Below are 13,001 nucleotides of genomic sequence, written 5' to 3'. Positions count from 1 at the left end.
GCTTTATTGCGAGGCCGCACTTATACCGCCTCGCAATAAAGTACTCACAAATACTCTTAATTGTGCCAAAATGCTCAAATTGTGAAGCAAGTGTTTGTGGGAGCTGGTGAGGAGGAGGAGGAGGAGTAGTAGAGCTCACAGAGGAACGAGGGGCAGAAGCCCTTCAGGTATTTCTTAAATTGCACTGTAATTTATTAGTATTATTTTATTATTCTTTACTAGATGAACATTAGAAAAGGGGAAAGGGAAGAATTAGGGAATTTTTATGAATTTCTGGAAAAATCATAAAGTCTCAACTGAAAATGTATTTTAATAAAAACTTGTTTTTGGACCATTGATACACACTGTTAATCAATTGCCCCCATTTTCTCCCCTCGACTGTTGAAATCTGACCACTTTCTAAATTTTACCACTTGATGGACATGTACTTGCTCTTTTGTAATACAATTTTAATACCATTCTGACAGTGTTATGTTTCATTTCCCCCCCCCATTCAAATAAAAACATGTCTGTAAATGAGAAACGTTTTTTTTTGCTTAAGATTCTTTTAACAAACTCATTTATTCATAATCACACATTTTTTTTCTTTTTATTTCTTAAATCATTTCTCAAAGCAAAGATCAAGTGTTGTGGATGAGGTGAAACAGCTCCGAGTTTAATTCAGTGCACAGATGAAAAGTGCTTCAATAAATTAAAATACATGTACCACAGTTTTTCCCCCTTGTGTTGGTAATAAGTCCTGTAAGAGTTACTGTGGGGGAAGGAGGGAGGGGAGGAGGAGGAGGGGGTCAAAGGTCATGCAATAACACACGGGATACACACAAACTGTTCAAACTCGCCGGCGGCAGAAGGTCAAGGCTTCACTGCAGTATGCGGAGAACTGAGTGTGTTACAGTTTTTAGGTGTGAATACTGCAGTGCTGCTGCTCGGCCACAAAACTGCCACCGAGTCCAGAAGGTAGAAAGTAGAATCACATTCGTTTTTTTTTTGCTACCGTCAGCAAAAGGTCACATTCTTTACAAACGCGGCCGTGATCTCTAATCCGGCCCCTGTCGATAAGAGGAAGGGGGAGGTGAAGGGGGTGTTATCATGTCTTACACAAAACACACACACACACACCCCTCGCCCCGATTAGACAAGGAGCCGCGTTTGTGGAATCTGAACTGTTGCGACACTGGAACCGTAGATTTCTAGGCGTTTTCATTAATTCAGGATTTTTGTTTGTTGTTTAAAAGACTGAGTGGTACAAATAAAGACATCATCAGGTCACACAGGAAAACAGGAAAGGCTACAAAAACAAGAAAGCTTGACTTCACTAAAAAAAAAAAGAAGGTGCCAAAGCTGGAAGGAAAATTTTCAAGGTAAGATCGGTTTAGATTTCTACTGCCTTAGCTGGAGGAAAGGGTTAATAGAGGAGGATTTTTTTTGTTTGGCAATGATTCCTCCTCTCTCAACGCCCCGATCCGTTTAATTTCATCTCGCTAAACGAGGCAAAAGACACTTCACATTTCATTGTAACGGCTTGTCTCTTTTGTAAACGCTTCTTCGGTTAGCCGTCGTGTTTCTCTCCAAATTCTGGGACTAACTAAGTGAATTTTCTCCCTACAGCTGCCCGATTCAACACACACCACTTACACAGCATACTGACAAAGATGAACGAGTGGCACAGGAACGTCAGATTCTCTCATACTGGGATCTCGGAGGCGGAGCTATAACGTTTTGAGATCCGTGGCGAGGGGCCAGATAATGTAATATGTCCCACGTAACTGTTTAGTGACAAGATAGATTTGAAGACTGGGGGAGAGACTACAAATGATTCCTGACAACTCCAGTCATTAAGAACAAATGGACAAAAAATTGGCAGCAAGACAGGATCTGACATCATAGTTTGTGTTCAGGATGAAGGAAGGGGAAGTTAAAAACCGGGTAGACTGCATCTGCTGCGTTCTTATTGGCTGAATTTGAGGAAACGGGAGGGGGGCGGAGTCCGACAGAGTAGGGGGGGAGGGGAGCGTCGGGTGCCTCAGTGGGCCTTCGTCTTGGGTTGGGTGATTCTACGGACGACGCTGTACAGGGCGCCGAAGTTCTGTGAGAGGGGGAGGGAGAGGGAGAGAGAGAGGAGGAGTGAGTGGATCTGCTCACTGCGACAAGACTGAATCATCCTCACGTGGCTGTTCCTAAAAATACTGTGACTTACCTGGATAGCCAGATACATCATCCCCAAGTAGGCTGCAATGCAGACAGCCAGCAGCAGGTCAAAAATAGCAGGCTTCACTCTGATACACACACAGAGGGAGGGAGAGGGAGAGAGAGAGAGAGATGTGGGTGAGTGAGCAGGACAAAAATATAAGGAGACTTTCTGTTTATATCCTTGGATTATACTGCGATTGAGGCAATAAATCTCTTTTGTGTGACTGAAATCTGCATAAACTGAAGTCTGGTCAGAGCACACACACACACACACACACACACACACACACACACACACACACACACACACACACACACACACACACACACACACACACACACACACACACACACACACACACACACACACACACACACACACACACACACACACACACACACACACACACACACACACACACACACACACACACACACACAGCCAAGACACTCTTAGTCCACAATGTCCTACCTGTATGCGTTCATCGTCTGCTTCAGCTGGTCGTAGAATACAAACTCTGGATCTCTGTGGAGGCAAAAGTACAATAAAGAATTCCTTCCCATTCTGACCATCATGTCTCAAATCTTGTAGACTTGTAGTGTGGATGAAACAATAGTCTCATATTGTAGAATAAGGACACATGAGGGGAGGACGAGTTGCTGTTGTGTCTCTGTTTCCTGTTTTACCTTTTGTCTGCTTTGACATAGTGTCTCTTGACGTCCTTGAGGTAGCGTCCTAGGTGATACTCCAGAGTGGACACCACGCTGCTGTCTTTGTCCACCAGCTGGGCGGCTCGGGGCTGCGCCGTGAGCCAGTCCACCACCGCAGACAGGTGCTCCTCCTGAACCTGCTAACGTGACAGCAGGCACATGCATGTAACAACCGCGGGCGTCCGTGCAGCACGGGGTTAACGGGGCAGGTGAATTCGATGACATACCATTTGTTCTGTGAAGATCTGTAAATCTCCCGGGGCCCCCTGTGCAGCAAACACACACACACACACCGTTAGTTCACACTATGAAGTATAATAGCCAGCTAATTAATGGCCGATGTTTCCAAGGAGACACACAACCGAAGCTCATTTCCTGTGTACCTTCTCTGTCAGGTTGTAAATGACTCTGGCCAAGGCCTCTGCTACCACTTTGGTGTTTCTGCCCAGCTTCTTCACGTCCACATGAGGCCTGCAGACACAAGACAAGGCAGATCATCAGACTCTAAAGCACAGGAGCAGGAACGCTCACCACGAGAAAGAGAAACCGATTACACAGCCTCAATCTAGAGTGCAACACAATGCATACCTAACAGGCTACACACTGATTTAGATAGCTGAAACACATAAAGGTTATCATGGAAAAGAAGCGTGAACATTGATCTAATCACCTCTGACACTCTGATAACATGGGTGATGAAAGCACAGACAAGAGGAGACCAGACAAGACCAGACAGACAGACAGACAGAGAGAGACACAGACAGGATAGTGGTACTGGAGGGAGGAGAGGAGACGGTGTGTTTACTACCACACTGGGGAGGCGTCACATCCCACCGCTCTGAGTCATGGGTGGGGGGCAATTGAGCTGGAGTGACGGTGTTAAAGGGGATTTGACATGATGTGCCGAGGCACACTGGGGAGAGATGGAGAAGCGAGGGGACATGAACCATGAAGCGACGGCGACACGTCAAACTGTTGTTGTTTTTGGAGATTTGGTAGACTTGCAGTAATGAACCCACCCAGCAGGGGGCTCTCCCGCTCCGTGGCGAGAGGGGGGGGACACTGACCGCACGTCCATGATGCTGGAGCGCTCCGCCAGGCGGTGGGAGGACAGGTGGGACAGAGTGAAGGCCGGCAGCCGTCGGATGCCGAAGCGCTCGTGCTCCCACGCCAGCATGTCGTCTGCCAGGTTGATTTTCTTATGGACCATGGAGAACTTCAGCTCTGGGTACTGACTGGAGACCACCTGAGGGAACGGGGAAGAAGAGGAAGCCTTTGGTGTGCAGGTTCTACACAGCTGGTAAATACTACAAACCCCAGTATACTTCAAAGACAGAAGATGAAACCACGTTCTATAACACCACAGGCAGTCGTCTGTCTCTGTACTACTATTCTACACTGGGTCAGGAGAGTGAGAGCAGAGACTGTGCCGCTTACCATCTCCAGCTCTTTAAGCAGTGTGTGCTGAGGCGTGCCCTCTTTAGGAGGTTTGGACACATGGAGGTGCATGGTGTCTCCGTTACCCAGAGTATCCAGACACAGCACAAAGGCCACGTTATCCTGGAGCAGACTGGAGTCTACAGGAGGAAACCAAACCAAACGTGACACCAGTGAGACAAGGACGCCATCAAGCACCAACGCCTCTCTGACACACACACCCTACATGGCTGAGGAGTGTGAGCTGGACTGGTTTGTGTAGATGTTTTGTACCTGTGTGATCCAGATTGTCCTCCAGCCATCGTTTTGTCCCCTGGTAGTTAAATTTTCCTCCTCCGGATACAAAGAACAGTAAGTTGTACCTGAACACAGCATGAGTCACAAAATAATGAAGTCTGCAGTCCTCCAAAGACATAAAAACAATAACCTGGACATTATACTGGATAATATGAAGACAGCTGATGTTAATGAAAAGCATGAATGAATTAAATATATTTTATACAATCATAAAATACCTACTTAGGTTTAATGAAGTACCAGATTTCATTTTGCTCTTACAGTCAGAGAGCTACTCCACTTTCAAATAAGTGATTCCTTCTATTGAGCTAATTAAGTACCGTTTCTCAACATAAGGTACCCGGAGCATAATATTGATCACTATTGGTGCTTAAACATTTAGAGCCGTACTTTAACAAAAGTGTTGGATATTAAACTTATGTGCAGACGGCTCGGACCATAAAATATAATCAACATGAACAAAAATGTGTAACAGCAGCAGGGAATGATCGGTTGTTTCAGTGCAGTGAAGAAGTCGTGGGTCTGAGCTTCATGACGTCATCAAACGTGTGTGTGCTTCTCACCCAGCGTGTGTTCTCTTGTATGTGTATAATCTGGAGAAGAGACGCGCCAGCTCTAACAACATGGACACACCGCTGCCGTTTGAGTCCGCTCCATACGACAGCCACTAGGGACAGGGACACACACACACACAAGTTAAACCCTGAACAATGAGGAGACACCAATCCACAGTTCACAACAATTTCAAAAGTATAAGAGGCAAGAGGCAGTGGACGTACCGGAGCCACGCCAAAGGAGTCGTAGTGCGCTACCACGACGATGGTGGGCAAATCTTCTCCTCCCACTCCAGCCAGGCGACCCTGATAGGTTACACACACACTCATTACACAAGTGACAAATACTTCAGTAAAACAGGGATAGCACCAAATGTGGATATCAGGGCGTTCTGCTAGACTGAGGGCAGAGTGGGGTCATCACAGCCCGACTGAGCTCTGTCACTGTGGGATACAGTTACAGTTTGTTACCCTCTCTTACATGATTCAGCGTTATTCAAGGTATCTGTCTCTCCAGCAGCTGATTCAGATGCAGATTCTCACCTCTAGACTGGTGATGGCCCAGTCGCTGACCGCTTTGCTCTGAGCCCCACTGGTGACCATCTGGAAACCGTTGGCTGTGGCTGTATGGACGAGCACTACAGGAAACAACAACAACAACACGCCACACAAGCAATTACACACACAGAGAGATTCACGTTCCACTCCAACATGTCACATCTGTCCGTTCCGTTCCGTGCTCCTTGTTTATAATTGTGTAATTAATGCAGATGCAGTCCCATTCTACCTTCAGCTGCTGATAAGGCTCCCTGCGAGGAGGAGGAGGTCAGGGTCTGGGTGTAGATGGACATCAGCTCATCGTCCTCCATGGCAAAGTAGACGGGGACGATGGTCTCGATGGCCAACATCTCTGGCTCCAGCTCCATGAACTGCTAAATGAGGGACACACACGCGCGCGCGCGCACACAAAAACACACACACACACACACACACACACACAGTTGCATAACTAAATGAGTAACTAATCAAACGCCTCTTTTTGCTTCCCACAAACACTAATCATCCCACACACACACACAAGTGGAATGTTTAATTAGTTACCATTTGTTCAGTGTGCAGTAATGAAATAACCCTCTAGCAAATGATGTGTTGCTGTGATACAAAATAATAATAAATACACTAATAAAAACTGTGAAAATCTATAAATTAGGGCTTGTGCCATGTCAGCAGAGAACAGGGAGTGTACCTGCACGATGTCCTGGGGCATGGCCGACATGTTCTTGGGCAGGATGATGACCACCGCCCCCGCTGACTGCTTCAGAGCTTTCTGGTACTTATCATACGAGAAGTCCGCCAGTCGCATGATGACACAGCGGCGACTTAGTACCTCCGCCTCCACAGTACGAGCCTCCGTGTTTAAGATGGCATTCCTGGTACCTGCAGATCACACACACACACACACACACACACACACACACACACACACACACACACACACACACACACACACACACACACACACACACAAACAGTTTGTCAGCTCCAATTATCAGTGTAGCCTGAGGATGCACGAAGGATGCAACCAGAGCACTCAGGGTGTAAATAAGAGACCTTATAATAAATCAAACGATACAAACAGATGTTGTTGTGTCAAATGTGGGGAATTACAGCCTAAAAGTGTGCTGGACATTGAGAAATATCCCCATGGTTACTGGACAGGAACATGTTTTGACACTCTTATCACAAATCCGAACCTAATCTGATTCGTTCATGTTTTCTGCTTGATTCATTCATTCCTTCATCGTAGTTCAGACTGGGGGGAGGAATTATCCCAGAGCAGTGTGTACTAGAACGTAGACTTAGTGCCAATACATAGGTTGATAACTTAATTAATTAGGGAAAGGTATTTAGTCCGGAGTAAACAGTGCGCGGCAGGAATAACCTCCTACAAAATAAAGAAATTGCCACCGAGTCGAGCTAACCCAGCGTTTGTTTAGCATAAAGCTAACTAGCCAGTGTTACCGTGCTGTCATTGATGCTACTGCTAAAGCTAAATGGCAGGTAGCCGCAGCGATGCCTGGCTGCTAAGTGACATTTGTTTAACACATTTATAATTCTCTGATAAGTATAATACTCTCTACTGTAATGCTTTATTCACGTCTCCACCCATTCCGTATAAAAGTAGCGTCCCCTACCGTAAGGCTGTCCCTGCAGGTCGTATTGCTGCATGCGGTACACCGTGAACTCATGCGCCGCCTCGGCCGGCAGCGGCGACACCAGAATAAGCACCGCGGGGATAAATACAATGAAAGTCAGAGGGAAGGAAGATTTAAACATGTTATCGAACACTTCACTAGCCTCCTCGAACATCGTGCCGATTTTGATAAGCACTCAGCTAAAGAGAAATAAATATTGTTCAGCTGTCACTGCCCCTAGTAACTGACAGGCGGTGTGGTTTAGCTAACCAGGCGGCTACCGAGCGTTTGATTAATGGCTTTTGATCAGGCAAGTGGCCGGACGGCTATATTTTCCAGGTCAGTACGCTGAGATTGCAATTACCCACAGCAGCTGAAAATTTAATGAAATTCAGTTTTTTACTACAAAATATATGTTTCATACGGGTTGTTTATGATTATTTGAGACCGAATTGAATCGCTGGTCCTTCGGGGATCTATTAAGACGGCTATTGTGTCAGGACGGCGTTGATATTTGGGGCCAACAGGTGGCGCTGTACACCAAGGTAAGCAGCAGTGATATTTACTGACAGCGCACATGAAAAGGTCAAATTAAGCGTTTCATGCTTAATGAACTGAAGAAAATATGTTTTAAATTGCCTCTTTGTAGTACCTGATGTGTTCTGACAGTTAGAACGGTAACGTAGCAGAGGTTAAATTATTAAAAGCCTTCACATTATCACCATTTCTAACACGACGCACAGGTTCAGAGCTCTCATCATTACAGTCAAGGTCAATATACACCAAAGAGCCTCCAGGGGTCGCCAGAGGCATGGAAAAGAACAAGTGTCTCACAGTTGGTAGTATAAACATGAATCGCAAACAGTGAGCTTTCTGCCTAACAGGTTAAAGATTTGAATAAAAAGGAGAGATGTGCTGGAGGGTTTCATTGAGATTTTAAAAAAGAAAGAAAGAAAGAGGTGATAATCCATAATAATGATAATCAATTTTTAATCAATCAAAACAATAATCAATGCGCAGAGGAATGTGAGCAATGTTTAATTTCACGTAAAGAAGAGAAATAACAGAAGAATTGCTTGTGTCTTTAAGATGTGAAATGCAGAAAATATCTTTTCGCTCTCTCTCTCTGTGTGTGTGTGTGTGTGTGCTTCTCTCATGGGGCTGCTCTGCTAAGTGGGAGATTAATGCTGATATGATGTCCTGCCATCCCACTTAATGGACCCTGGCGTCATTATTTCCTGTTGTATGAGTAATCCATGCCTAGGATGGTGAGAGGGCAAGCAGCAAACAAAGCACAAAACCAATTTAGCTTAGACGTACAAACTCGTGGTAATGACTTCACATTATTGGAAAATTAGTGTTTGGAGATCTGCTTAGATAACCCAGTGTCTGGTTGAAGCAAAGAATAATTCTCAGCATATGTCATGGCATTGGAAGAAATAAATAATTGTTTAAAGGAAAAATATCTGTTTGCATGATGTTTAAGTGACACAGGTTAACCGCAATGTCACTCGAATTGCGCAATAATCAACATCCTGTTATTATACATTGAGCCACAGTGTTATAATTCAACACAGTGGCTCAGCAAAAACACACACAGGTCACATTTTTGCTTCATGTCAGACTGTTCAGCACGATTATATTATAACAAAGTGTATTTTTTTGTAAACTTAACTGCGATGTAAAAACAATCAAATGCACACAGACACAATGCAGGAGCTGTTCACTGGCCTGGTTCTTTCCACTGCTCCTGGGAATGTCCTGAATAAGAGCAGCCTTTGCTCCTGACCCCCGTCCACAGAAAAACACTCTGTGTGACCACACAAAAGATGCAGTCAGTGTGTTTGTGTGTGTGCGTTTGTGTGCCCGCGTGTGTGTGTGGGTAAATACCACGGATTAACTAGAGATTAGCTACCTAGCAGTAAGTAAGCAATTTTTGTGTAGCGTTCCTGTAAGTAAACCCCCTCCTCAACATTTAATTGCTCCTTCCCATTCTCAGAGGATGCCATCATTTTCTCACGATGCTGGCAGGTTGCGCCACCACTGACCACACCGAAGTGCTTCAACCACTCAAAGACATGGTCAGAATCAGGGAATACCAAAGATATACTGTAACACAGAGTGCTTTCCCAACTGTGGATTAGGGTTTGGCCTGAGAGCTGTGCTGAACTCTCCACACAGACACCACTATAAACACACAATGGTGGTCTTTCTAACCAAGACCTATGTAGCAGGTCTTCTAGGTAGCTCACTTCACAAGATGCCACCTAAAAGTGCCTATAATCCCCTAGTTAAAGAGCAGAAATGAGGACAACAACATGTGACCGTACACCACAAAGGTCTGTTTGAAGGATGGAGAACGATTGTGGGGGTGTCAGAGCATGAACAGTCTTCTACAGAGTTCCCTTTTTCTTAAAATCCCGATTAAATTGTCCCTATAACACCATATTCAAATCATTAATGATGGTTTACATCTACAGACAGCTTGCAGATTCATCAGGATGTATTTTAAGTCCCCGTCATCATTAGAATGTAAAGCAAAGTTATGTGCTCAGGTAGCTCCCGCATCTCAATACCAACTGTTATGATCCTTTCCATCCCTGCCCTCTTGATTTGCGATCATTAGTGCCCACGGGCCCCAATGGAGGCAATATTGCCCTGGCTTCTTTATGTACTCTGCAATTGATTTGCCCATCATTGTCATTAAGGCCACTGAAAATAAGACAAAGGGAAGGAGAGAACACAGTGTATGACAGCTGAGCCGCAGCCAGTGAGACTGTGAGCCTATTTTGTTGCGCGGGGCAACAGTCAGATAATGGATGACGAGGCCTCTTGGAGCCAGCCGTTCCATTAGGTTTTGTTAATGCGGTCAGAGGAGGTTGGCGTGGCTCATCCGCCTTCATATCCACTTTCAGAGCCTCTCACTCATTCTGGCCAGTGGATTGGTCCTATCTCTCTCTCTCTCTCTGTCTCTGTCTCTTTCTCTCTCTCTCTCTCTCGCTCACTCCATCTGTCTTCTTTCTTTCTAATGTCCCACAGTTTTCACTTTCCTTTTCCTCTCCTCGTCTCCTGCTCTTCATCCTCCCCTTTCCCGTGATTCCTGAGAGAGCTGAAGCTGACCCATCTTGTCACACTGTTTTAGATTAGTGCTACAGAGTCAACACTCGGTCATTGCTCAAGACTAAAAAGGTACAAGTTGTCTCTGAGTAACTTTGCGGTGGGATTTGCTGTGGGTTGACACTTTTGCAATACAGGAATCCTCACCTTAAGAACTTTCAGACTGCCTTCTTTTTTTAGTTTAAAGGCCTTCAAGTATGTCCCTGGAGTGTGTAAGTGTGATGAAGTAGGAACCGCAGGATTGTGAAATGCAGAGTTGCGTGTGTCATGGACGGGATTGTGTGTGTCTGTGTGTGTGTACTGTACATATTGTGGGCGGAACACAGAGAAATTCCTGAATGGAGCCACAGACAGGGGTGGGTTGGGTCAGCTGTGGTAACGGCCTTCCGCTCGGTGCTGGGAATGTAAGCAACGTGATGGGAAAGGATCTTGTCTAACGCTTCCCCTTTGTCCGTCCGTCTGCCCGTCTCTCTGTCTGTGTGTCTACGAGTCATTGCTGCTTCTCTTTTAATCACACTCGCTCCATTGAAGGTGACAGTAAATCTGTTTTTCTCCTTGATATTCAGGACATTTTGTCTGTCTCATTCAATAAACCATTCAAAGGCACCGGCTAATGAAGTTAGATGGCGGCTGATGGCGTATCAAGGCTGACTGTTTTGTGACGAAGGTTGAATAGCGACCAACCAATTTTTCTGCATTTTTATAAGTGGAGAAAATTCTTTATATAAGTTGTAAAGTGTGTGTGGATGGGCTCTGGGTTGCCAGAAACTGAATTTGCCGGCTGTGTAAGTTAAACTCCTGCATTCATGGGGAAGAATCCTCCTTTTCTTCTTGGAAAAAAACGTTTATATGTGCAGACTTAATGGTTTTGACCTCATGAAAGGGTCGTTTCAGAACCTGGCAACCTCAATATTTATCTTATTAATGACATATTACCGATCCAAAAAACATTAGTAAAACCCTCCAAAATGATGTTTAAAGTCTGGGCTGTGACCTTCATCCTGCCACACCGAGCTCCTCCGCCCCTCGGCTCCTCCGCCCCTCCGCTCCTCTAACAGTGTGACCCTGATTTCTCCTAGACTGAGGAGGCCTTGCGTTCCTCGCCTGTGCCTCCCTGTCATGTTTTCACCCGCCCGGCTGGTGGATCACAATGGGTGCCTGTGCCTGCCGAGCCTGCTTTGACCTTCTCCCTCACCCAGTCACACACACACACACACACACACACACACACACACACACACACACACACACACACACACACACACACACACACACACACACACACACACACACACACACACACACTCTCTCTCTCTCTCTTTCCCCTAACTGAGCGGGAAACTGCTTCTCTGACAGCCTAATAAATACAAAAACAAATTGCAGCAGGTTAGAAGTATGCAGCGTGGGCCGGAGCTGTTAATGTAATGAACTTGGCTTCATGGAAATACGAGGCAATTAAACTCCCACGGTGCCTCCCTCTTGCTCAGACAGACCGACCGAAGGGGTGGGGTGCTAGGGACCCTGGAGGGAGAGGAGGGAGAGGAGGAAGAGAGAGAGAGAGAGAGAGAGAGAATGGGGGGGTTGGAGGAGAGAATAGAGCCATTTAGCAGGCCCACAGGAGTAGGAAGTGTGCTGACTGTGATTGAGCTTAAACACCAATTAGTCATGAGGCCGACATGTCCTGAGGTCACGTCAGTCGTTTGGGGGAACTGCTGTCCGACCATCACTCACCCTCCCGCTGTTTGTTTTGGTTGTTTGCCTGCCTGATTGGCCTGATTGCTGACTGATTGCCAGCCGGGTTGATGTCGTTCAGATGGTGAGAGTGGAACAGCTGAATCAAGAAGGAGGTTCAGTGTTGAAGTGCGTGTGTTTATACATATTTAGAGCGCTGTGTCTGTTTATACTTTACACACCGCAGTAGACTGATGCTTCCTCACACTTCCACACTGAATGTCCTGCAGTGAAGCGTCGGCCCTGTCCACTCCCTGAACGTAAACACAGGCATTTCTGGGCATATTTTGTTATTTGGTAGCGGTGAGTTTGTTTTTCTCATCCAATCTTTTGCTCCGTTCCCTTCTGTTTGCTGAAAAATCAACAGTTTCAACGGCAGCTCCTCGGAATTAAAGAGCCAAGGCTTCTCCTCAGATTCACGTCTAACAAACATCAGATAGAGGTGAGAATGAAATGCACTTTCTCAATGGGAAGCTCGCATCCTCCTGTCCTTTTGATCAGATTGTATGTAGCGGGTGATATTGTACACCGAGGTTGCTGTTACACATTCATCTAATAAGTTTTGTCTTACACAGCAACCTAAACACAGATTTACTAAGTTATCCCTCTAGCACAGGCCTCGGATTCACTCAGCAGAACTCAAACCGAGAGGCGGAATCCAATTTGGGACACTGATCTGATCCAATCAGGAAGCCTGATCACAGGGCTTTTCCACATCTGGTTTGTAATTGGCTGGGCTGCTGTGAGGATGAGGCAGAGGGTTGAGGTC

The 13,001-nt window shown here is 45.8% G+C and overlaps 1 protein-coding gene across 5 annotated transcripts; it reads right to left on the bottom strand.

Annotated features, from left to right (window-relative positions):
- Positions 1 to 338: 338 nt before the first annotated feature.
- On the bottom strand, positions 339 to 7,680 carry ncln (nicalin). 5 transcript variants are annotated; one of them, XM_076153577.1, is made up of 15 exons: positions 7,385 to 7,680; positions 6,436 to 6,626; positions 5,977 to 6,121; positions 5,733 to 5,827; positions 5,415 to 5,495; positions 5,199 to 5,302; positions 4,612 to 4,700; positions 4,339 to 4,478; positions 3,921 to 4,147; positions 3,285 to 3,372; positions 3,129 to 3,167; positions 2,878 to 3,041; positions 2,663 to 2,716; positions 2,198 to 2,276; positions 339 to 2,086 (listed from the first exon to the last, which is right to left on the bottom strand). In XM_076153577.1, exons 1-15 carry the CDS (start codon positions 7,557 to 7,559, stop codon positions 2,024 to 2,026), a joined length of 1,734 nt encoding a protein of 577 aa, XP_076009692.1. In that variant the 5' UTR covers positions 7,560 to 7,680; the 3' UTR covers positions 339 to 2,023. The 5 variants fall into 5 exon arrangements, with proteins under 5 accessions (XP_076009692.1, XP_076009693.1, XP_076009696.1 ...); XM_076153578.1 differs by having other exon boundaries at positions 2,878 to 3,038; XM_076153581.1 differs by having other exon boundaries at positions 3,969 to 4,147.
- Positions 7,681 to 13,001: the final 5,321 nt, after the last annotated feature.

The sequence above is a fragment of the Genypterus blacodes genome, unplaced genomic scaffold, assembly GCF_046128005.1.
Source record: "Genypterus blacodes isolate CSIRO-AG114 ecotype Tasmania unplaced genomic scaffold, CSIRO-AGI_Gbla_v1 ptg000058l_1, whole genome shotgun sequence".
Classification (NCBI taxonomy): domain Eukaryota; kingdom Metazoa; phylum Chordata; class Actinopteri; order Ophidiiformes; family Ophidiidae; genus Genypterus; species Genypterus blacodes.
This window is presented reverse-complemented; position numbering and strand designations above follow the sequence as displayed.

Coding starts and splice junctions, on each gene's coding strand:
- ncln (XM_076153577.1), bottom strand. CDS start 7,559: ATGTTCGAGGAGGCTAGTGAAGTGTTCGATAACATGTTTAAATCTTCC. Junction 5,496..5,732: donor GGGCCATCACCAGTCTAGAG/GTGAGAATCTGC, acceptor GTAACCTATCAG/GGTCGCCTGGCTGGAGTGGG. Junction 4,701..5,198: donor TACAAGAGAACACACGCTGG/GTGAGAAGCACA, acceptor TGCTGTGTTCAG/GTACAACTTACTGTTCTTTG.